We start from the raw sequence: 24,081 nt of genomic DNA on the forward strand, positions 1-24,081 counted from the left end.
TGTGTCTCGTTCTGCAGCAGTCCGTGTGTGTCGGCATGTATGTGTGTGTGTGGGGGTGCGCGCGCATGTGTTTGTGCAGCCACAGCGCGAGGTCCGCGGATCGCTTTAACCCAGCCGTTAATTGGCCCGGCTGTGTTCAGGTACCCGACCCAGTGCGCCAGCATGTCGTCCAGCCCGCAGGAGCAGAACCAGGAGTTGAAGGAGGAGGCGAAAGCAGAGGAGAAAGAGAATAAAAATCAGGAGATGAACGAGGAGAAAAGGCAGAAAAAGAAGGAAGAGAAGAAGGAAGAGAAGAAGGACTCCTGGAAGGATTTTATCTACAACCAAAGGACCGGAGAGTTCATGGGCCGGACCGCCAGCAGCTGGGGTGAGACACAAACTGTCTATTCGTCCGTCTGTCTGTCTGTCTGTCTGTCTCTGATCGGGAAGTCCGGCTCGGCCCGGCGCGGCTCTGAGCGCGCGGAGCTTCAGGACGCATCTCCGGCGGCTGGGAGATTGCCAAATCGTTTTCGAATTATGGGCACTATTTTGCAGGGCAGACCACGAAAACGATATAGCAATGTCCTCATTGTGTTCTTTTTGATTATGGCATAAAATGAGCAGTCTTGAAGAAGAAAATGAAAACGCAAATAGGTTGATTGATTACTACTACTTTATTCATGAGTCAAATAATGCAGCCACATTCTTAAAATGAAAAAGCATTTCTGCAAATGCATTTCAGTTTTCAAATTTTACATTTCAAATTGAATTTTGGTATCTATTTGCAGGGGCATATTTTGAAAATTAAATCTCAAATGTCTTTTTCTTTTTCATTTTTTTCCCCACTTTATCAGTTTTCACAGTTGAAAATGAAACATTATATATACAGAGATATAGTAACAAACTTTTCTCCCACCCCACCCCCCACCCCAGGGGACAATCAGAAAAAACAAACAAACAAAAAAAACCAAACAAAAATAAAAACAAAAACAAAACAAAAAACATACGAAGACAAAACATAAGATGTGTGTGTGAGAGAACGATCACATGGTTACAGTAACAATAAATGACAATATATAAATGACCAATAGGACAAAACCTCATACCTGTTCAAGTAAATATGTAATAAAAGGTTGCCATATCCTACTGAAATTATCCTTAGGTCGTAGAGCAAGTCTTATCTTTTCTAATTTTAAAAGTTGTAGTGTATCTCTAACCCAATGTTTATAGGAGGGTGGGGCAGCCAGTTTCCAATTAAGTAAAATTATCCTCCTAGCTAAGAGGATGACAAACGCAATGCAATCAGATTGTGCCCTAGGAAGATGATCATCTTCACACTGAATGCCAAATATGGCCGTGAGAGGGTTCGGATTTATTGGTCTTTTAAGTATCTTGGATAGAGCATCAAATATAGAGGACCAGTACCCTGATAGTGCCGGCAAAACCAGAATGTATGAGCTAACGTTGCAGGTGAAAAATTGCATCTATTACACGAAACATCAATTGCTGGATACATCTTTGCGATTCTGGCTTTAGAAAAGTGTAGTCTATGTGCTACTTTGAATTGAAGTAAGCCATGTCCGACACAAATTGATGAAGAGTGTATCCTTGAAAATATATCTGACCATTCAGTATCTGTTATTTGTAAGCTTAGATCAGCCTGCCATGCTTCTCTCAACAGATGCCCTCTGTAAGGATGAGAGTTTCATATACATAACAGATATTATGCCTTTGTTAGATGGAGCTGTTGGGAATAGAGTATCCATGGGCTGTTGTTCAGGGATTGCAGGATATTATCTTTTTTTGTTACGAATCCAATCCCTGACCTGTAGAAATCTTAAAAAATGTGATTTTGGTAAATCAAATTTAGCTCTGAGCTGGTCGAATGAGGCAAAGATATCTCCAATGTACAGATCTTTAAATGAGACAATACCTTTCTCACGCCAGGCTAAGAAAAAGTCATGCTCAAGTGAGGGGGCAAACTGATGATTAGCCACAATTGGGACACAAAGTGAGCCAGCCTGCCAGCCGAAGTGTTTTCGCACCTGAGCCCATATACACAAAGATTGATAGACTAGGGGGGCAGAAGATGCACAGCGCGGTGTGATAGGCATTGCAGAGTATACCAAGGCTGGCAGGGATAATGGGAGGATTGCATCAGCCTCCATTTGGACCCACGCGGGGGGCTCGTTGTTAGTGTAAGTTTGAAGCCAATAAGCCATGGCTCTCAGGTTACATGCCCAATAGTATAATTGGAAATGAGGTAAAGCCATCCCACCTATTGATTTGGGTCTTTGTAAAAATTCCTCATGGATTTGAGGTGGTTTCTTATTCCAAATGAAGTCAGAGATAATCTTATTGAGATGTGAAAAAAATTTGTTGATAACGATTGGTATAGTTTGGAACAGGTATAAGAATTTGGGCAATATGTTCATTTTTATTAAATTAATTCTGCCAGCTAATGAGAGAGGAAGTGTAGACCATTTGTCGAAGGCCATCTTGGTGTGCTCTAAAAGAGTAGCAAAATTAAGTTTAAAAAGTTCTGAAATTTTCCGAGTTACAACTATACCCAGGTATGTGAATTTATCAGTAGTCACCTTAAAAGGATAGGAGTTAAAAGAGAGTGATTGTGCAGCAGAATTGACAGGAAAAAGCTCACTTTTTGAGACATTAATCTTATACCCAGAAAGCTTGGTGAAACGTTCTAGTGTAGTCATAACATGCAATAAAGTATTCAGGGGGTCAGTAATATATAACAATAAATCGTCAGCATATAACAATAACTTATGTTCCCTTCCACTCCCTAATATGCCGCGAATCTCCGGCAACGAGCGCAGTGGTGCTGCGAGAGGATCGATAGCTATCACGAATAAAAGGGGTGAGATTAGGCACCCTTGCCTTGTGCCACATTGCAACAGGAAATATTAGGAGTCCATATTATTAATGCGTACTGACGACATTGGGGATTTATATAATAATTTTAACCATGATATGAATTTTGGACCGAATCGAAATCTCTCTAGACACTGAAAAAGGTAGCCCCACTCGACCCTATCGAATGCTTTTTCAGCATCCAAAGAGGTAATTACCTCGGGTAATGGCTGATTGGGATCCGCATTCTGCATAATATTTAAAAGCTGACAAATATTAAAAAAAGAGAGATGTTTTTTTATAAAACCAGTTTGATCTGGAGAGATAATCAAAGGTAGGGTAGCTTCTAGGCGGTGAGCTAAGATCTTAGCTAACAATTTGCAGTCCACATTCAGCAGCGATATCGGACGGTAGGACCCGCAGCTAAAGGGATTCTTACCTTTTTTCAGTATAACTGAGATAGAAGCCTGAGAGAATGTAGATGGAAGGTAGCCCTTGACAAAGGATTCCTCAAGAACAGTGAGTAAAATTGGCAGCAGCTTATCTCCAAATCTCTTAAAAAATTCAACCGTGAATCCATCAGGTCATGGAGCTTTAGCATTTTGCATACTGTAAAGCGCTGATCTAGTTTCCTCCAAAGACAGAGGCTCTTCCAATTGCTCCATAAATGATTCACTTATTTGAGGCAAATCCATGCTCTGAAAAAACGACTCCAGCCTAAAAGGGTCGTGGATCACCTCAGATGTGTAAAGGGAGGAATAAAATACTTTAAACTCATTATTTATCTCCTGCTCATCATTAGAGATCTGACCATCATGTTTACAGATACTTGTGATCACGGTAGAGGCTGTGAACTGCCTAATCTGTTGGGCAAGAATCTTGCCTGTTTTATCTGAATGTTCATACAAATTAGAGCGAGACTGAAGCAGTAGCTGCTCTATATAATGGGTGGTCATCAAGTCGAACTCTGTCTGCAGAGCTGACCTCTCCCTTAAAAGTTCAGGGGTGGGAGCAGTTGAATATTTACAGTCCAGCTGATGAATTTGGTCTGTGGGATCTTTAAGGCGCCGTTTTCTACTGCCCTCCCAGGTGGTGTATGAGATAATCACTCCTCTTAAAAAAGCTTTAAGCGTATCCCAAAGAATGGATCTGCTAATATCTGGTGTATCATTCATGGACAAGAAAAAATCTATTTGTGTATTTATATGGTTAACAAACGCTTCATCAGTGAGTGAAGCATTGCTAAAGTGCCACGGACGCCGAGTAACTTTCTTAGGAAAAGATATTTGCAAAACTACAGGCCCATGGTCAGAAATGACAATGCCTTCATACCTGCAATCTCTGACTGAGGTCAGCAACTGGCTATCAATTAAAAAATAATCAATGTGCGAATAGGAATGATGCACAGGGGAGAAAAACGAATAGTGTCTTATGTCAGGGATCAGTCATGTTATACACTTGAAGAAAGGAATTAATAATCTTCGCTGATCTTGTGATATTGTAGGGAGTGTTAGAGGAGCGGTCTAATATTGGATGTAATACACAATTAAAGTCACCCCCCAGAATAAGCCTGTGTGTGTTTAAATTGGGTAATGAGGATAAAAATGTCTTCATAAATTGTGCATCATCCCCGTTCGGCGCATAAACATTAGCCAAAATTATAGGTATATTATACAGGGTACCTGTGACCACAATATATCTCCCTCGGGGGTCTGCAGTGACAGTCTGCATAATAAAAGGAGTATTCTTATTGACGAGAATTGCAGCTCCCCTAGACTTGCTTTGATAATTGGAGTTATATAATTGCCCCACCCACCCTTTGCATAATCTGTTATGGTCAGAGGTCATGAGATGGGTTTCTTGAAGGAAAGCAATATTAACATCAAGACTTCTCAAATGGGATAAAACCCTATTACGTTTGATAATGTGATTAACTCCCTTGGTGTTCCAACTAATACAGTTCACTGAAATGTCATCATTACTCCAGGTCAGCACTGAATTAACCATAATCAGAGGTAAATAAGGAATTAACTGCTGTCAAAGCATCCATAGGATATCGCTGACAATGCCACACACACCCATTAATACAAAATAATAAGTTATACATACAGACAAAAAAAAACATTACATTATGTCCCCTTCCCCAAATTACCCCTCCCCAAATGAGAGGTAAGAAGCCCCATACACACTTGGTTCTCTTCCATTGCGCCTTCATACGCAGAGAAAAAACAACAACAAAAAAAAACAACAAAAACACACTGCTCCTTAGAGTGGTATATGTTTCAATAGTTACAACTAATAATCTATATAAACGCACAAATCCTGTGGTCTCCTAGAAACGAGGATATAAGCTTGTGAGCTGCATATCAAAACAAATCAACCTACCAGTACTGTACCTCAGCTGAGCCTGGGATCAAATAGACTCATGAAAAATAATCCCCATACCAAAAATAAACAAATAAGAAATAAGTGTCTTTCTTCCTTCCTTATTATTAATAGTTCTGTAGAAAATAAATGAGGGACTGATCGTACCTCAAGTCAAAAAAGACATAAAAAAGATAAATAAATCAAAGGATAATAACAATAATGATATTTGGATGGAAAGCAAAAAACTTAAAACTTAAATCAGTTCAAGGCAGCAAATATACATCATTAAAGGTTACAGTACCAGCAGGGGAGGTCAGCATATAGCACGAAACACCGGTAACGTTTTCCTATGTCTCCGAGGATGGATGGCTCCGTTTGGCGAGGAAATCCTCCACATCCACGGGGTCCTTGAAGGAGTGTGAGACACCGTCACAGGTGAGACGCAGGTCGGCTGGGTGGAACATGCCGTACTTGATTCCCGCCTGTCTGAGCTTCGTCTTGACCGGGTTAAATGCTGCTCTGCGGCGGCTGAGCTCGGCGCTCATATCTGGGAATATGTGGATCCTAGCATCTCTGAATTTTAGTTCGCCTTTGTTTCTGGATAACTGCAGTATCTTTTCCTTATCCGAGTAATAGTGCAGCCGCACAATCATGGGTCTGGGGCAGCCGCTGGGTTTGGGTTTTAGAGCCAGAGTTCTGTGAGCACGGTCGAGCACCAAAGGGCTTGGTATCTCCTCGCCCAACACCTCGGTAAAAAATGAAGCCATGAAAGCAGTGGGTTTGCCATGTTCCGCGCCCTCGGGGATCCCGATAATCCTCAGATTCTGACGGCGGCTTCTGTTCTCTAGGTCATCATTCCGGTCCTTTAGTTTCCTGATCTCCAGTTTGAACTCCGAAATGATGCTCTCCATGCTGGTGATGCTGGAATCATGACGGTTCAGCGCGCCTTCAATCTCCCGAACAGTAGTTGCCGTCTCGGTCTGTATGGACCGCAAAGACGCCACTTCAGCTCTGAACTCCGTTTTTAGAGAGGCGATGTCCGTCTTGGTGTCTCGTCGGAGAGTCTCGAGGCCTTGTTTGATTTCAGCATGAAGAGTCACCATCTCTTGTTTAATTATATCGCCCAGTAGTTGTCGAGAGGTTTCCATCTCAGCTTTAACTAGCTGGAGAAGAGCGTTCTCCTCAGGTTCCTGTACCGGGGATGGGGGGTCCAGGCGGTGGGTGGTGGTAGCGCTAGCATTAGCCATGAGCGTTTGTTTGAGTGAGGAGCTAGCTAAACTTTGCGCCGCTGCCTTGGTTGCCTTTTTCTGAGTTTTATTCGCCACACACAGGTGGTTCTATAATATATGTGCTGCGGAGTTATGCCACCAAAAAGTTAAAATGTCGTGTCCTACTCAAAGTAACAAGTTAAAATATACGGAGCGAGTTAGACTTGCGGCTACTCCATTTCGGGTGCAAACCGGATGTCCTTTACTTTTTCATTTTAATTAAATGAAAGAATGAGCAGTCTTGAAGAAGAAAATTAAAATGTAAATAGGTTGATGATCAATTTTATTTATGAGTCAAATAATGCAGCCACATTCTTAAAATGAAGAAGCATTTCTGCAAATGCATTTTAATTCAAATATTGGTCACGATTCGCTTCTACAGTAGAGGGGATGGGGGGGGTGAGCGCCCATTATTTTCCCTGCCCTTTTGATAAAGTTTACGGCGGGCAGAACTGAGCTGAACCGAGCCGGGCCAAAAAAAAAAAACAGGGGTGACTCCGAATAGTCGATGATTCAGTGATTCGATTCGGAGAAGTCGACTGCCAATCTCGCCATCGAATCGTCGCAAACTGTGGTTATGAAACAAGACCGTACCATTCTGACTATATGGGGGTGCTCACTGCTGCTGAACATCTGGATTTGACATAGAATGTATTTGTTTTCTAGTAATTCATGATATATAGCCTATTTTGATTAAAACATCAGCCTAATTTCTGTTAATAAAAAATTGAAAATGAGGTGTGCAGTAGGCATAATCATTACTACACATGAATAAATCACCCAGTTGCTCGATCCAAATAAGCTGAGTGCGCTGCAGGACCATCAGAGCAGCATCGAGGCCTACAGTGATTGAAAGTTAAAGTTAAAGTCCCACTGATTGTCACACACCAGTGTAAAATTTAAGTTTGTTTATTTTATTTACAAAAGGACAGTACACATTAATCAACAGTGTTACTGTAAATGTGCCAGTTTTAGCCAGCCAGCTAATTAGCAACTGCAGTCCTTTGGCAAGATGTTATAGAGAACCATAAACCATAAATATATTAAAAGTAGACAGCATCAAATTTGTTGTCCGTATTTTACCAATCCCCTGAGGGAGCGGTGAGTAGCAGCGGTGCCGCGCTCGGGAATCATGTGGTGATGATTTACAGTGGCGAAGCGCATAAACAAACACTTTGAAGGAGGTATGTGCTCTCAAATCAAACTCTTTTGAAGGATTATTCATTTACCTGAAGTGTCTTGAAATGAACTTCACTGCTGATTGTTTTCTTTATAGACTCTCGTTATTTATTTGGTTACTTTTTGTCCGACGTGACGCACGGTCCATGTGGATGAACTTGTATGAACCTGAGTTGATTAATGAAGTAATTTGAAGTCAGAAAGAAGGAAAACGGTTTCTAAACCTTTTGATGATGTTTTGGGATATTTATTTGTGAATGAAATGGCAAGTTCTGACAAGTCAGAAACAACTGCAGCGCATCTGCACTCATATAGAGCATTATACCTTGATAAAGTAAAAGGAGTAAAAATAAAGATAAAATGATAACCCTTTTACTTTTATTATTATTATCTTATTATGCCAACTGAAGAATTAAATTTGTTTATTTGGGTGTTTTAGCTCTTTTCTCTGGAGTGGAAACTGACACAAATGAGCTCATTAATCAATAAAGGGGAAAACAAGAGGATTCGATGATTAGTCAGCTAAAGGAAAAATCTATCAAATCAGATTCAACTATGACAATTCTTAGTGAGGGACACCCCTGATATGTTTATATCTCAGTGATGTCTCTGACTGGATATTTTCTAGATTGTTTTCACTGACTGAAACAAAGTGAAACTTTGAAACATGATCGTGTTTATAAATGAGCATAATTTTAATTAATGATCAGGTTTATTAGCAATTTGTTGACTTACTTCCTGGTTCAGTGGCCATTCTGTGTGATGATTGGCTGAGGGTCAAAGGTTATTACATCATGGAGACATGTTTGGTTGGCTCAGATCCGTCCTGGTCCAGTGACTGCAGTAACCCTTCCCTTACCCTGACACATGTTTGGTTGGCTCTGATCTGTCCAGCTCCAATGACTGGAGTAACCCTTCCCTTACCCTGACACATGTTTGGTTGGCTCAGATCCATCCTGGTCCAATGACTATGGTAACCCTTCCCTTGCCCTGACACATGTTTGGTTGGCTCTGATCCATCCAGGTCCAATGACTGCGGTAACCCTTCCCTTACCCTGACACATGTTTGGATGGCTCTGATCCATCCAGATCCCATGACTGCAGTAACCCTTCCCTTAATCTGACACATGTTTGGATGGCTCTGATCCATCCAGGTCCAATGACTGCGTGACTGGTAGATGGCGGTGGGTGGCGTAGCAGGCCAAAACACAAATTCAAAACATAAACATGATTTGCAGACTGCAAAAATGCTTTTTAAATGTGAATATTCCAGCCTCACTATTGTTGTCGGTGAGATCAGTATGTTATATGAGCATTATTCCTTAGTCTCTGTGACATAGGAGGATTCTATGACTATTTGCTTTATATTTCTTACATATAGCTCCTTTAAGGAAATGTAAGTCTGATAAATGATGAATAAACAGACAACACTGAATAAAACATTTTTATTAACTTTATGGTTAACTTATTTACACTTTCCTCGCTCTGACTCAGGCTCTTCTTTTAAAGATAAACGTGCACCGTCTGCTACACATGCATTAATATCTCTACATCCACTGGATTAAAATGGAGGCGCTGTCTTTTATTTACCTGTTGCCATGGTGAATCGTGGAGTCGGAGCTCCATTGATGATGGCTTTTTATTGCCGGCTTAACTCAGAGTGAACATACTCAGAGTTGACTGAACTAACTCAAATCAGCTGTTCTGGAACCGGATACTCAGAGTTTCCCATCTCAGTTCAGGGTTAGACTCAGAGTTTGTTGAACCTCCTTCAACACTTATTCCTAATATGAACTGTTTCACATGAAACCTCAAATGCAAGACATTGATTGCATGAGATTAAGTTTGTCTGTATGAGTTTGTAAATGGCAGCCCATGCCCTTATGTAGTGTGTGTTATGTCCCCCAGCTGCCTGTGTATTCATTATATGTATATGTGCATTATGATCTGTGTATTTATTATGTGTATGTGTATATGTCTGTGTATATGCATTTGATCAGTATGTTTAAGTTAGACCTCTCTTTCTGTCCGGAGATCATATGCTTTGTGAACAGGTGTGCAGGTGATTTGCTGAACGATTGTGACGTCGCTACGGCTGGATTGGCTGAGCAAGGGGCTCGGCCTTTAGTGTCAACAGCTACTGGATAACGAGCGTGACGTCACCGCTGTCGGATTGGTTGAGCAAGGGGCTCGGCCTTCATAATGCCGGCCACACGGAAGCCGTGAGACCACTCTCTGACATGGCAGCAGCGCATCGTTTCTCTGATCTTGTGTGATAAGGGATTTCTCGTGTGTGACCATAGTGTGTATGTTCATATTTAGCTTGCCTTGCTAAATATTCTATCTTTTTGTTCAAACCCGCGCCTTAGGGCCAACTGAGTCGTTTGTGTATATATTGTAAATAGTCACGATCACATGTTATTGTTTGCACGGAGCGTAGGGGTGAGCTGCTATTTCTGTTGGATCTGTTTTCTCCTGTTTTTCTTTAGCCTAGGGAGTTAGGCCTAGTATTGTATTTTTTTGTGTCTTTTGTTTTTGTTAGGAATCAGTTATTTCGCCGGTCGGTAGACAGGTTGCTTTTGGTTTGTTGTTTTGGCCTGGGTTCACCCCGACGTAGTTGCTCCATTTGTGTGCCATATTGTACCGTGTGTTTTTTTTTAAGTGTGTAGCAATAAATTGCTCACCTGTACATTTATACTCATGTTCCTGTGTGTCCTTATGTTACGCACCCACACCCCTAGACCGGGGCGTAACAGTGTGAACATACTATTTCTCATCAAACTGTAATAACTGTGATTACAGTTTTTCTCAAATGCTAAAACACATTTCACAAATGTTTCCTCTATGTTCCCCAATGTCTAAACACAACACCCTTTTCTAAAGCTACATAAACACAACCACACCTTCTCACTTCAAAACTCAAACTTTCACACCAAAAGAGCAGCTCAAAGCTTTCAAAAATGTAAACACTATACACATCATTACACACTACAGCAAAACAATTGAAAACACAATGCTCAATTTGTGAGAAGGTTCTTTGTTTCATAACTGCCAATGCATATTTTTTTAGAAACTTTACAGTAACGGATCTTCTTAGATCTCTGTAGAGGATTAGGCATTTAGATTTGTGAGTTTCATATGAAGAGTATAAATCTATAGAAAATACTGCATGTACACTACTGTAACACAACTCAATGCAAAAACAGAATCTATTGCACACAACAACTCTTGAAAACATGTTCAGGGTGTGAAGTTTTTTTATTTACTTTATTCACACCACAATCACTGTGCGGCATCATGTCGCTGAGCTGCATCGGGCCACATCACTTCATCCACATCGCAGGCTATATTTTCTCTTGCCAGGCACCGCGGGAAAAACCCCCTGGAATGGCGAATCCATCCTTGGAAGGCCTCCACTGGGATGTCAGCACAGGCCAGCTCCATTGCCCTTAGGAGGTTCTCTCTAGTGTATGGTTGTCTGTCATAAACCTTCCATCTCCACGATGAGAAGAACTCCTCTATAGGGTTCAGGAAAGGGGAGTAGGGTGGCAGACAGACGTTTAAAAACTGGTTACTGTTGGTGGTGAACCACTCTCTGATTTGGTTTGTTCTGTGGAAGCGGACATTGTCCCAAATGATCACATAAATGGGATGTGCGGGCCCAGGATGGTGTTGTTGGCGGTCCAGGAGGATGTCTTTTAGCTCCTCTAGGAAGGTGAGGAGACGTTGGGTGTTGTAAGACCCAAGGACAGCATGCCGGTGGACAAGCCCCTCCGAACCCATGGCCGCACAAAGAGTAATATTACCCCCCCGTTGGCCAGGAACCTCAGTGATGGCTCTTTGGCCAATGATGTTACGGCCTCTTTGCCTTCGTTTCTGCAAGTTGAAGCCAGCCTCATCCAGGAAGAGGTACTCATGAGGTCTGGCCATCGTGTCCAACTGTAATATCCTCTGTGAATATGTGAAAGTGCACAGGTGTTCAGAACAACAGTCAATCAGGTAGCACAGTATTGTCCAGAAGTAATGTAGGCCACTGAGCAACACAGTATGTCCACTAACTGTACTGTGAACATGGATGTATACTTACTTGCACATACTTGTAACGTAGGTCTTTGTGTCGCGCAGAGTTGCGCTCAAAGGGAACCCTATAGACCTGTTTCATCCGCATCTTTTGGCGCCGGAGAACTCGGTCTATTGTGGCCAAGCTGACATCATCAATGCTCTCAAAGTTGACATTATCGGCAATGACTTTGTCTCTGATCTCCCGGAGTCTGATGAGGTTGTTCTCACGAACCATATCCACAATGAGGGTTTCTTGTGCCGCTGTAAATATGGCAGCCCTCCCACCTCTATGTGGCATTCTTTCAACTCTAAAAACAGAAACATTTGTTGTCAATTGACATGTTTTACAATAACAACTGATTTGAAACCAATAGACTACTTTCACAGGCTTGTAAAACTGTATTGTGACAAAGAAAGCAATAGAGTACAATACCTGTTGTGTTGTCTGAATGCCCTGATAATGTTGGCCACGGTGAACCTACTCAGGTTTGGACGGACTCTTAGTCCTGCTTCAGCCATTGTCATGCCATGGACAATGACATGGTCAATGACTGTTGCTCGCATCTCGTCTGTAATGATGGTGCGAGGTTGTCTTGCTCTTCCTCCTGGACCTTCTCCTCTCCCTCCTGGACCTTCTCCTCTTCCTCGTTGGCCTGCTCCTCTTCCTCCTCTGATTTGAACTCCTCTTCCTCGTTGGCCTGCTCCTCTTCTTTCATGGCCAGCTCCTCTCCCTCCTCTGACTCGGATTCGTCTTCCCCTGACTCTGCCTTCATCCATTGTGTTTGTTTGGAAACTGTGCACTCTGAACTTGCTTTTATACATGTGGTCACAGCATTAGCAACAGGTGTCTTCAATTTTGAGTCGTTGTGTGTAATGAATGACGCCAGGTGTGTTCATTGTGTTCAAATATTGCTGACTGTGGCAAGCATTTTGCATCACATGAGCTTTCATTTGAGAATATGAGCAGAGTTCTTTTGCAACTTGTGTTTTAGCAAGGAAAAATGTGTTTAGATTTATGAGAACGGAGGATTGTGTTTTGTGAATTGTGTCTTCATGTGAAATGTGTTTATGATATTGGCAAATGATGGCTAGATTTAGTAAATGTGTTTAGACAACTGGTCATTTGGTTTAGAGGATTGGCTTTTGTGTTTTAGCATTTGAGAAAAACTGTAAATTCAGTATATATATGTCTGCCATATGTTGCCACCCCTCAAAAATTCCTGTCCTTCTCTTGCCACCCCATAAATATTTTTCTAGATCCGCCCCTGGTGGAGCTTTCCAGTTTTTTACAGTTGTTTACGCACTAAAATGAAAATTTTCACACAATTAACAGCTCTTTACACTCAAGATGCAAAACACCTGTCCACAGTTGCACAACAATAAGCACAGACTCAGCTTCACACTTTTTGCAAAACATTACACACAGTGATTTGCAAAACTCTACACGCATTATCACACCTTAGACACAGATAAGGATTGTGAGGTTACTTCCTTCTCATTACAAAGCCCCTGCTTGCCAACGACCACACTAATGAACGAATTGGATAATCACATCCACCTGGTGTGGAAGCACACAGGTGCTTACTGTAAACCAAGTGGACCACATGCAGTACATTGTCGTTTGGGACAATGTATCTTTCCATCGATCTGCTCTGGTCCACAATTGGTTCCATGAGCACCCTGAATTTGCAGTCTTATACCTTCAACCATACTCCCCATTCCTCCCCATTTTTATTTGTCTACACTTTACAGTAGTAAGAAAAACTACTATTTTGTTCTGATTTTCATTGTTGATCTGTTACTGTAACTGAGTATGGTAAGAAATTAATATTTTCAGTCTGCAGCAGTCTGCAATCAGTGTTTGTTTGTTGTATTTGTGTACTTTCTCTGTATACCTCAAAGTAATCATGAAGAATGTTGTGGGTTTGACAATATCTTTTTGTCATCTAAATTATCCCTTACATAAAAATGTCTGGCAAAAAAGTCTAGCACTAGACCAGCTATTTCCTAAAATAGGGGTTTTTACAAATGTATTTTGTATTGATCACTGTAGTGTGTAACTGACTGCAATAGTGTCTGATCATTTGAAGACTGTGTTAGTGAGATGAAAACAAAACAGCATTTTTATAAATATGTGTATATGTTTTGACTGAAGTGTATATGTTTTGACTGAAGTGTGTCATTTTGCAAACAATCTAGGAGTTATGCAAATTGAGTGTGGTGTTTGGATAATTGTGTGAATATTTTGAAAAAAGAAGCCCTGTTTTCAAAATTGCGTGTAAACAATTGAGAAAAACTGTAAAAATGGCGTCCTCAGCTGTATTTTTCAGTCTGAAGAAGGGCACCTGTGGCCCGAAACGTCACTCCATGATGATGGAATAAATGGACCTAAAAAGGGAGCTGAAGTGTGCGGACTTTTCTTTGTTTGTTTAGTTTAATTCTTTTAGTCCAGCACCTTCTTCGCTGTTTGGATGTGCGCGCCTGCTCTTTTTATATTCAAGTGTGACAGTATGAACATGCAAATGTAGAATTCTGATTGTTTTCCATTTTGCACTGCAATGTTCAATTGGTGCTACAAGTGTCTAGTCATATGATGGCTGTGTCATTTGAACACAAAGTTCCATTTTGAGAAGATGTTGAACTTGTTTGAACGCAGAGTGTGATTTTGCAAGAGAAGTGTTGAATTTAGCAGTTTGTGTGTGTTTTTGTGGTTTGTGTGTAGAGTTTCAAGAAAAGGAGGTCTTCCTCCAAAAAATGTGTTTAAGCAATCGAGGAAAACTGTAACTAAAGTAATGTTTGTATTGTCTCCATCAGGTCTCATCTTCCTCTTCTACCTAGTCTTCTACGGGTTCCTGGCAGGAATGTTTTCTTTCACCATGTGGGTCATGTTACAGACACTGGATGAAAATGTCCCCCGCTATCAGGACAGAGTGGCCAATCCAGGTGAGTTCATTATCACAGGTTTAACTACACTTCCTGTTTACTTCACATCCATTATCACAGGTTTAACTACACTTCTTGTTTACTTCAAAACCATTATCACAGGTTTAACCACACTTCCTGTTTACTTCACACACACTTCCTGTTTACTTCACATGCATTATCACAGGTTTAATTTCACTTCCTGTTTATTTCACAACCGTTATCACAGGTTTAACTACACTTCCTGTTTACTTCACAACCATTATCACAGGTTTAACCACACTTCCTGTTTACTTCACACACACTTCCTGTTTACTTCACATCCATTATCACAGGTTTAATTTCACTTCCTGTTTACTTCCCATCCAATATCACAGGTTTACTTTCACTTCCTGTTTGCTTCACATCCATCATCATAAGTTTAACCACACTTCCTGTTTACTTCACATGCATTATCACAGGTTTAACTACACTTCCTATTTGCTTCACATGCATTATCACAGGTTTAATTTCACTCCCTGTTTACTTCACATCCATTATCACAGGTTTAATTTCACTTCCTGTTTACTTCACATCCATTATCACAGGTTTAACTACACTTCCTGTTTGCTTCAAATCCATTATCACAGGTTTAACTACACTTCCTGTTTACTTCACATCCATTATTACAGGTTTACTTTCACTTCCTGTTTGGTTCACATCCATCATCACAGGGTTAACTACACTTCCTGTTTGCTTCACTTCCATTATCACAGGTTTTACAACACTTCATGTTTGCTTCACTTCCATTATCACAGGGTTAACTACACTTCCTGTTTGCTTCACAGCCATCATCACAGGGTTAACTACAGTTCCTGTTTACTTCAGATCCATTATCACAGGTTTAACTACACTTCCTGTTTACATCACATTTATGATGAACAGTTTTCCAGGTCTACAATGATGTTCTTCTCTGGGTGGAGTCATGGCAAAAAATATTTCAGCAACCTAAAAATATCAATCAGAATCATAGTAAGTGTACTAACTATGAAAGCTTTCTTGGAAGGAGATTTGGGACATGGAAGCTTTTCGAACCAGCTTCATCATCCGAGCCACCTAGGATGTCTTACCATCACCTCAGAATCTAAGCCAGTGGTATGGAGAAGACCCAACATGTCCTCTCTGTCTGTACAAACATCAGTATGGTTTTAGGAAATCCCACTCTACATGGCTATTACCCATCTTATCATTGGTTCTGTGTAATTCATTAGTAAGATGGGTAATAGCCACTCTACATGGCTATTACCCATCTTACTAATGAATTACACAGAACCAATGATAACAAAGAATACACCATTGGAATTTTTTTTGATTTGTCAAAAGCATTTGACACAGGAGCTCATCTTATTTTGTTACAAAAATTGAAATATTTGGGACTGGATGAGCAGGCATTGTTGTGGTTTAACAGTTACTTAGAGCACTGAAAACAATTTGTTGCTTTTAAAGGAGTGAACTCTCCCCCTCTTACTATAAAATGTGGTGTTCCCCAGGGATCAATCCTCGGGCCATTGTTATTTCTTATTTATATCAATGATTTGGAAGCCTCACATTTCATTTATTTCATCTAAAATTGCAAAAAAATATTGAAATAACTGGAAAAAATTGTTATCTCTATTTCTACACAAAAGTTTCCCTCAACCTTTATTATTCCATGATTTATCCCTTTATTAGTTACTGCAACATTGACTGGGCCAGTACTCACCAGACAAAACTACAACCAATTTTTAGGTTACAAAAACGAACTATGAGAATTATTGCCCTTTCAGGTCCAAGAAATAATTCATTACCTTTGTTTCATAAATTTGGCATCCTCAATATTTATGAGATTAATTAGCTCGAAATTACTCAATTTGTATATGGTTCTTTAAATAAAACACTTCCTACTTTCTTTTACAATTTCTTTTCCCCAAACAATCAATTTCACTATTATTTAACCCGAAAAGCATCCCAGCTCCGATCTCCTCAATCGCAAACTATTTCATCTCAATTTCAGATCTCTCACAGAGGTTCCATGTTATGGAATTCTCTTCCTCCCCACTTTGTTAAACATTTCTTACTATATCAATAACAACGACCTGATCTCTGTATCTGTGTGTGTGTGAGGGTGTGGGTGTGAGTGTGATATCGTGCCTTTATGCACATGACAGTGTTTAATTTAATGTTTATCTAGGGAAGTCCTCTTGTCAAACTCCTTGAGGGTTTTTTGGACCTCCTTGCATGTTCCCCATTGTTCCTTTTTTTTTCCTCCTAAAAAGAAGTTCTTATATCACCAACTATAAATTGTTTTAATGGTAACTGTATTACTGATTGTCAAATTTTTTATGGTAATTGTAATGTTGACTTTTTTTTTTAATATGTGCTAAATAAACAAATAAACATAAATAAACCCTCTCCAGTGAATTTGAAGCACATCATTGTTGGCTGCAAGACTAGCCTTACACAAGGCCGCTACACCTGGCAACTCAATCAGGTGTTGAAGTGTCTGGCAGCTTCGCTGGAGAGTAGACTGAGGGTCATCAATGCCCTGCCTCCACAGTCCTCCCATCCTGCATCTTCAGAACAGTTCATCCATGAAGGTGAGAAGCAGCCGAAAACCTGCACACCAAAACCAGAGGCCAGACATCTGGGTGCGGCACCAGACTGGAGGCTTCTGGTAGACCTGGATCAGAGACTCTGCTTTCCAACGGAGATTGCCACAACCAACCTCAGACCAGATCTTGTACTTTTGTCCCCTTCGAGTCAGAGTGTTTACATCATAGAGCTCACAGTGCCCTGGGAGGATGCTGTGGGCGAGGCCTACGAGCAGAAGAGGCTTTGGTATGCTGAGCTGATGCTGAACAATGGGGCTGGAAAGCCACGGTATGCCCTGTTGAGGTGGGCTGCAGAGGCTTCATGGGCAGGTCAGCTGCCAGCCTCCTCAAGGACATGGGAATCAGAGGCCAGGCACAACGTCAAGCCATCAAAGCCCTGTCCAGTGCTGCTGAAAGGGCAAGTCAGTGGCTCTGGATCAGGAGGAAAGTCAACATCTGGGCCCCTAAATGACACTTAAGGGCAAGTCAACATTGAGGGGTGTGATGAAGGAGCTAAAGCAGAGGGGAGCACAACTGGGATGCCAGTTGTCGCTGTTGAACCCTCTGGAGGTGTCGTGGGCCTATTCAATGAAACACCTATGAAGGAGGGTGCCCACCTGACGACCCCAATGAAACCTTAGCTCCTTCAACCACCCATACGTCTGCTCTTTCTTGCTTGGTGTGCCAAGTGTTTAGCTATGCCTCTGCCTCCTTTGGCGACAGTGGTAATTGTAACAAGTGTAGCTTATTTGCTGTATTGGAGGCGAGGTTTAGTGAATTAGAAGCGCTGCTCCGCACCATGGAATACCATTCAGTAGCTGCGGTAGTTAGCCAGTCCCCTGTAGCCGGTAGGGAGCCACATAGCATAGCCTCCGCTAGCGGTCCTCCGGTAACACCCGTTCAGCCAGGAGGTTGGGTAACTGTTCACGAGAGGCATAGCTCCAAGCCGAAGCCCACGGTTCACCACCAGCCTGTTCACGTTTCCAACCACTTTTCCCCACTCAGCGACACACCCACTGAGGATAAACCTCTGGTTATTGGCAGCTCTATTCTGAGGAACGTGAAGTTAGCAACACCAGCGGCCATAGTCAAATGTATCCCTGGGGCCAGAGCGGGCGACACTGAGTCAAATTTAAAACTGCTGGCTAAAGCTAAACGTAGATTCAGTAAGATTGTTATTCACGTCGGCGGTAATGACACCCAGTTATGCCAATCGGAGGTCACTAAAATTAATATTGCCTCGGTGTGTGAATATGCAAAAACAATGTCAGACTCCGTAGTTTTCTCTGGACCCCTCCCAAATCTGACCAGTGATGACATGTTTAGCCGCATGTCATCATTTAATCGCTGGCTGTCCAGGTGGTGTCCAGCAAACAATGTGGGTTTCGTTAATAATTGGCAAACTTTCTGGGGAAAACCTGGTCTTATTAGGAGAGATGGCATTCATCCCACTTTGGTTGGAGCTGCTCTCATTTCTAGGAACCTGGCAAACTTTATTAGTAAATCAAATCCCTGACAACCCAGAGTTGAGACCAGGACTCGGAGACGCAGTCCTATACGCCTCTCTGAGCTTCTAGTTCAGTTACCCAGCCATAGTTTTCATAGTTTTATACAAACGGTGTCTGTCCCCCGACCACCTAAATTATCTAAATCTAAAATTAAACAAAGAGGAGTTGTGCATAACAACCTCATAAAAATTAAAACCTCTTCTGTGACAGAAAGACAAAACAGGAGAATTAAATGCAGACTGTTAAATATCAGGTCTCTATCGTCTAAAGCAGTGTTAGTAAACGAATTAATATCAGATAATCATATTAATTTACTCAGTCTCACTGAAACCTGGCTGTGTCAAGATGAATATGTTAGTCTAAATTAATCCACTCCTGCCAGTCATAATAATACCCACATTCCTCGAGGCAGCGGCCGAGGAGGGGGAGTTGCAGCCATTTTTAACTCTAGTCTGTTAATCAGCCCTAAACCTAAACTAGATTATAATTCATTTGAAAGCCTCGTTCTTAGTCTTTTACACCCGACCTGGAAAACCTCGCAGCCACTTTAATTTGTTATAGTGTACCGTGCTCCTGGTCCGTATTCTGAATTTGTATCTGAATTCTCAGAGTTTTTATCCAGTTTAGTTCTTAAATCAGATAAAGTTATTATTGTAGGCGATTTTAACATTCATGTCGACGTTGATAATGACTCCCTGGCTACCGCATTTATCTCATTATTAGACTCCATTGGCTTCAGTCAGGGTGTACATAAACCCACTCATTGTTTTAACCATATCCTCGATCTAGTTCTGATGTATGGAATTGAAACTGATAACCTAACAGTCTTTCCACAGAATCCCTCGATATCGGATCATTATTTGATTACTTTTGATTTCTTTTTACTCGATTACACGCCACTCAGCAACAGTTACTATACTAGATGTTTATCAGATAGTGCTGTTGCAAAATTTAAGGAAAAGATTAATTCGTCGTTAAATTCAGTACCAAGTCCTTCAGTAACAGAGGTTTCCCATACCGACTTTAACCTCTCCCGAATTGATCATCTTGTCTATAGCGCTGTAGGCTCGCTGCGAACAACACTCGTCTCTTAAAAAGAAGTTAACAAAGCAAAGAAAGTTCGCTCCTTGGTATAACTCTCAAACCCGTAAATTAAAACAAATATTGCGAAAATTTGAAAGGAATTGCCGATTAACCAAACTGGAAGAATCTCGTTTAATCTGGGCAGACAGTCTCAAAACGTATAAGAGGGGCCTCCACAATGCCAGAGTAAACTATTACTCAGCTTTAATAGAAGAAAACAAGAATAACCCCAGGTTTCTTTTCAGCACTGTAGCCAGGCTGACTAAGAGTCAAAGCTCTATTGAGCCTTGTTTTCCTTTAGCCCTTAGCAGTAATAATTTTATGAGCATTTTTAATGACAAAATTCTAACTATTAGAGGCAAAATTCATGACCTCCTGTCCTTAGATAGTACCTATCTCACCTCAAACACAGCTGTAAGACCTAATATATATATTTAGATTGCTTCTCCCCAATTTCTCTTCAAGAATTGGCCGCAGTGATTTCTTCATCTAAATCATCAACGTGTCTCTTAGACCCCATCCCAACTAGGCTACTTAAGGAGGTCTTACCTTTAGTTAACACTCATATATTAGATATGATCAATATATCCTTATTAACAGGCTATGTACCACAGTCTTTTAAGGTAGCTGTAATTAAACCTCTCCTAAAAAAGCCCACCCTGGATCCAGAGGTGTTAGCCAACTATAGACCAATATCTAATCTTCCCTTTATGTCAAAGATCATTAAGAAAGTAGTCGCAGACCACTTGTGTGATTTTCTCCATTAGTAATAATAATTTATTTGAGGAATTTCAGTCAGGATTTAGAGTGCATCATAGCACTAGTTAAAATTACAAATGACCTTCTGATTGCTTCAGACAAAGGACTCGTCTCTGTACTTGTTTTATTAGATCTTAGTGGGGCGTTTGACACAATTGACCATCAAATTCTACTGCAGAGACTGGAACACTTAATTGGCCTAAAAGGTTCTGCACTAAGCTGGTTCAAAATCTTATTTATCTGATCGTTTTCAGTTTGTTGACGTTCATAATGAATCATCCTTACGTACTAAAGTTTGTTTTGGAGTTCCGCAAGGTTCTGTGCTCGGACAAATCCTATTTACTCTATATATGCTCCCTTTAGGTAACATCATTAGAAATCACTCTGTAAATTTCCATTGTTATGCGGATGATACACAGCTGTATTTATCGATGAAGCCAGAAGAAAGTAATCAATTAACTAAACTCCATAATTGCCTTAAAGACATAAAAACCTGGATGAGCACCAATTTCCTGATGTTAAATTCAGACAAAACTGAAGATATTGTTCTTGGCCCCAAACGACTCAGAGACTCTTTATCTGATGACATAGTTTCTCTAGATGGCATTGCTCTGGCCTCTAGCAGTACCGTAAGAAAACTCAGAGTAACATTTGATCAAGATTTGTTTTTTAACCCTATGGGCCCTAGGAGTTTTTGGGGTATTTTTACTGCCTTTACTTTTAAGCTCATATCACAGTCATTATAAAGGCTACATACACATGCTATATCTTGTTGGGTTTTTTTTCAGGACAATCTGGGCTAACCAGATTTACCATTATTCCATGTCCTTTTATGTGCCTGTATTTTATATTAATTTTTATATCGATGAAAAAAACAAATCTGTGTTACTAAAGTCTTACATTTTTACATGTATCTCACCACAGCAAGTTGGAAAATGACATATTCTGCCATATATGAAGAGGGGAGACTCTCTGGAATCTGGCAATATATAAGAACCATGATGCTGGGACATTCTGTCACTTTACAGCTGTCCAAAACATGTGGTTTGTGCCAGGTGGACATGATTGCCAGTATTTTTTCATTATTGCAAGAAATTCCATAGACTCATTCACAAGTCAAAAATGTGTTTTATCTGAAAGAAACATGCAATATTTACATCTAAGATCATACAAAAATAGTCAACCAAGTGGAATGATGTCCTCCAAGATAATATTTGCCACTTTGTTTGCAGTAAACAACATTTGTTGTTGTTTTTCAGTTTCAGTTATATACTGGGGGGACATTTTGGGCATGGGGGGGGGGGGGGGGGGGGCACGTGCCCCCCTCAATGCATATGGTGACTACTGCCCTGTCAGCATGCATAATTAGGCTACAGTTGTCTGGGTGCGCAAAGGTGAAGTGGCTGGTCTTGTCATACAAAGTTTGATGGAGTGTCAACTGGACAATATGGAGATATTTGCATCTTGAAAGCCGGACTACAAATGTGGATAGACGGGGAGAAACACACACAAGCCTAAGATGTGGTAAGATACGATATTCCTCACTATATGAAATGACTGATATCAAGATCTGTATAATGGGTTGTAAAGAAATTCGTCAGGTTTTTATTTTGTAGACAATTAATCTGGATTTATAGCATGATGGGATGACAGCACAATGATGTGTGTGGTATCAGTGGAAATCTCTGCTTCTTCGCTTTCATGTGATATGTGTGGCATTTCTGTGCGACCCTGCATTTGCGAGTAATCCATCCAACAGTAATGTGTGTGCAGAGCTGTATGAAAGCTCTGTTATACATACACTGAACAAAAATATAAACGCAACACTTTTGTTTTTGCTCCCATTTTTCATGAGCTGAACTCAAAGATCTAAAACATTTTCTATACACACAAAAGACCATTTCCCTCAAATATTGTTCACAAATCTGTCTAAATCTGTGTTAGTGAGCACTTCTCCTTTGCGGAGATAATCCATCCCACCTCACAGGTGTGGCATATGAAGATGCTGATTAGACAGCATGATTATTGCACAGGTGTGCCTTAGGCTGGCCACAATAAAAGGCCACTCTGAAATGAGTAGTTTTATCACACAGCACAATGCCACAGATGTCGCAAGTTTTGAGGGAGCGTGCAATTGGCATGCTGACTGCAGGAATGTCCACCAGAGCTGTTGTCCGTGAATTGAATGTTCATTTCTCTATCATAAGCCGTCTCCAAAGGCATTTCAGACAATTTGGCAGTACATCCAACCGGCCTCACAACCACAGACCACGTGTGACCACACCAGCCCTGCACCCCCACATCCAGCATGTTCACCTCCAAGATCATCTGACACCAGCCACCCGGACAGCTGCTGCAACAATCGGTTTGCATAACCAAAGAATTTCTGCACAAACTGTCAGAAACTGTCTCAGGGAATCTCATCTGCATGCTCATCATCCTCATCGGGGTCTCGACCTGACTGCAGTTCGTCGTCGTAACTGACTTGAGTGGGCAAATGCTCACATTCGATGGCGTCTGGCACGTTGGAGAGGTGTTCTCTTCACGGATGAATCCCGGTTTTCACTGTTCAGGGCAGATGGCAGACAGCGTGTGTGGCGTCGTGTGGGTGAGCGGTTTGCTGATGTCAACGGTGTGGATGGAGTGGCCCATGGTGGCGGTGGGGTTATGGTATGGGCAGGCGTATGTTATGGACAGCGAACACAGGTGCATTTTATTGATGACATTTTGAATGCACAGAGATACTGTGACGAGATCCTGAGGCCCATTGTTGTGCCATTCATCCATGACCATCACCTCATGTTGCAGCATGATAATGCACGGCCCCATGTTGCAAGGATCTGTACACAATTCCTGGAAGCTGAAAACATCCCAGTTCTTGCATGGCCAGCATACTCACCAGACATGTCACCCATTGAGCATGTTTTGGATGCTCTGGATCGGCATATATGACAGCGTGTTCCAGTTCCTGCCAATATCCAGCAACTTCACACAGCCATTGAAGAGGAGTGGACCAACATTCCACAGGCCACAATCAACAACCTGATCAACTCTGTGCGAAGGAGATGTGTTGCACTGCGTGAGGCAAATGGTGGTCACACCAGATACTGACTGGTTTACTGACCCCCCCAGACCCCCCAATAAAGCAAAACTGCACATTTCAGAGTGGCCTTTTATTGTGGCCAGCCTAAGGCACACCTGTGCAATAATCATGCTGCCTAATCAGCATCTTAATATTCCACACCTGTGAGGTGGGATGGATTATCTCCGCAAAGGAGAAGTGCTCACTAACACAGATTTAGACAGATTTGTGAACAATATTTGAGGGAAATGGTCTTTTGTGTGTATAGAAAAAGTTTTAGATCTTTGAGTTCAGCTCATGAAAAATGGGAGCAAAAACAAAAGTGTTGCGTTTATATTTTTGTTCAGTGTAATTTTAGTGTAACTTTATCTTTAGGGTTAGGGATTAGGGTT

General features: G+C 41.2%; 2 protein-coding genes and 1 pseudogene across 7 annotated transcripts in view; 2 read left to right on the forward strand and 1 right to left on the reverse strand.

Moving 5' to 3' along the window:
• Positions 1-24,081, forward strand: part of atp1b3b (ATPase Na+/K+ transporting subunit beta 3b) — a 52,087-nt gene continuing 28,006 nt past the window's right edge. For 3 of the 5 annotated variants that reach the window (XM_078167464.1, XM_033641338.2, XM_033641347.2), the window contains exons 1-2: positions 4-367; positions 14,541-14,669. In XM_078167464.1, the coding sequence (XP_078023590.1) occupies positions 40-367; positions 14,541-14,669 (457 nt within the window). In that variant the 5' untranslated portion in view covers positions 4-39. Of the gene's footprint in view, positions 368-14,540; positions 14,670-24,081 lie in introns of all 5 variants that reach the window. The other 2 variants (XM_078167463.1, XM_078167462.1) reach the window with 1 other exon arrangement.
• On the reverse strand, positions 10,686-13,065 carry LOC117266243 (uncharacterized; annotated as a pseudogene). The gene is made up of 3 exons (XR_013491017.1): positions 12,160-13,065; positions 11,752-12,034; positions 10,686-11,615 (listed from the first exon to the last, which is right to left on the reverse strand). The product of XR_013491017.1 is annotated as an uncharacterized LOC117266243 (transcript).
• On the forward strand, positions 15,244-19,906 carry LOC144462782 (uncharacterized). Its single transcript, XM_078167465.1, has one exon. The coding sequence runs from the start codon at positions 18,057-18,059 to the stop codon at positions 18,771-18,773; it is 717 nt and encodes a 238-aa protein (XP_078023591.1). The 5' UTR covers positions 15,244-18,056; the 3' UTR covers positions 18,774-19,906.

Source organism: Epinephelus lanceolatus, chromosome 4 (assembly GCF_041903045.1).
Source record: "Epinephelus lanceolatus isolate andai-2023 chromosome 4, ASM4190304v1, whole genome shotgun sequence".
NCBI lineage: Eukaryota > Metazoa > Chordata > Actinopteri > Perciformes > Serranidae > Epinephelus > Epinephelus lanceolatus.

Bases quoted from the DNA above. Each gene is read 5' to 3' on its own strand.
- LOC144462782 (XM_078167465.1), top strand. From the start codon at position 18,057: ATGGAATACCATTCAGTAGCTGCGGTAGTTAGCCAGTCCCCTGTAGCC.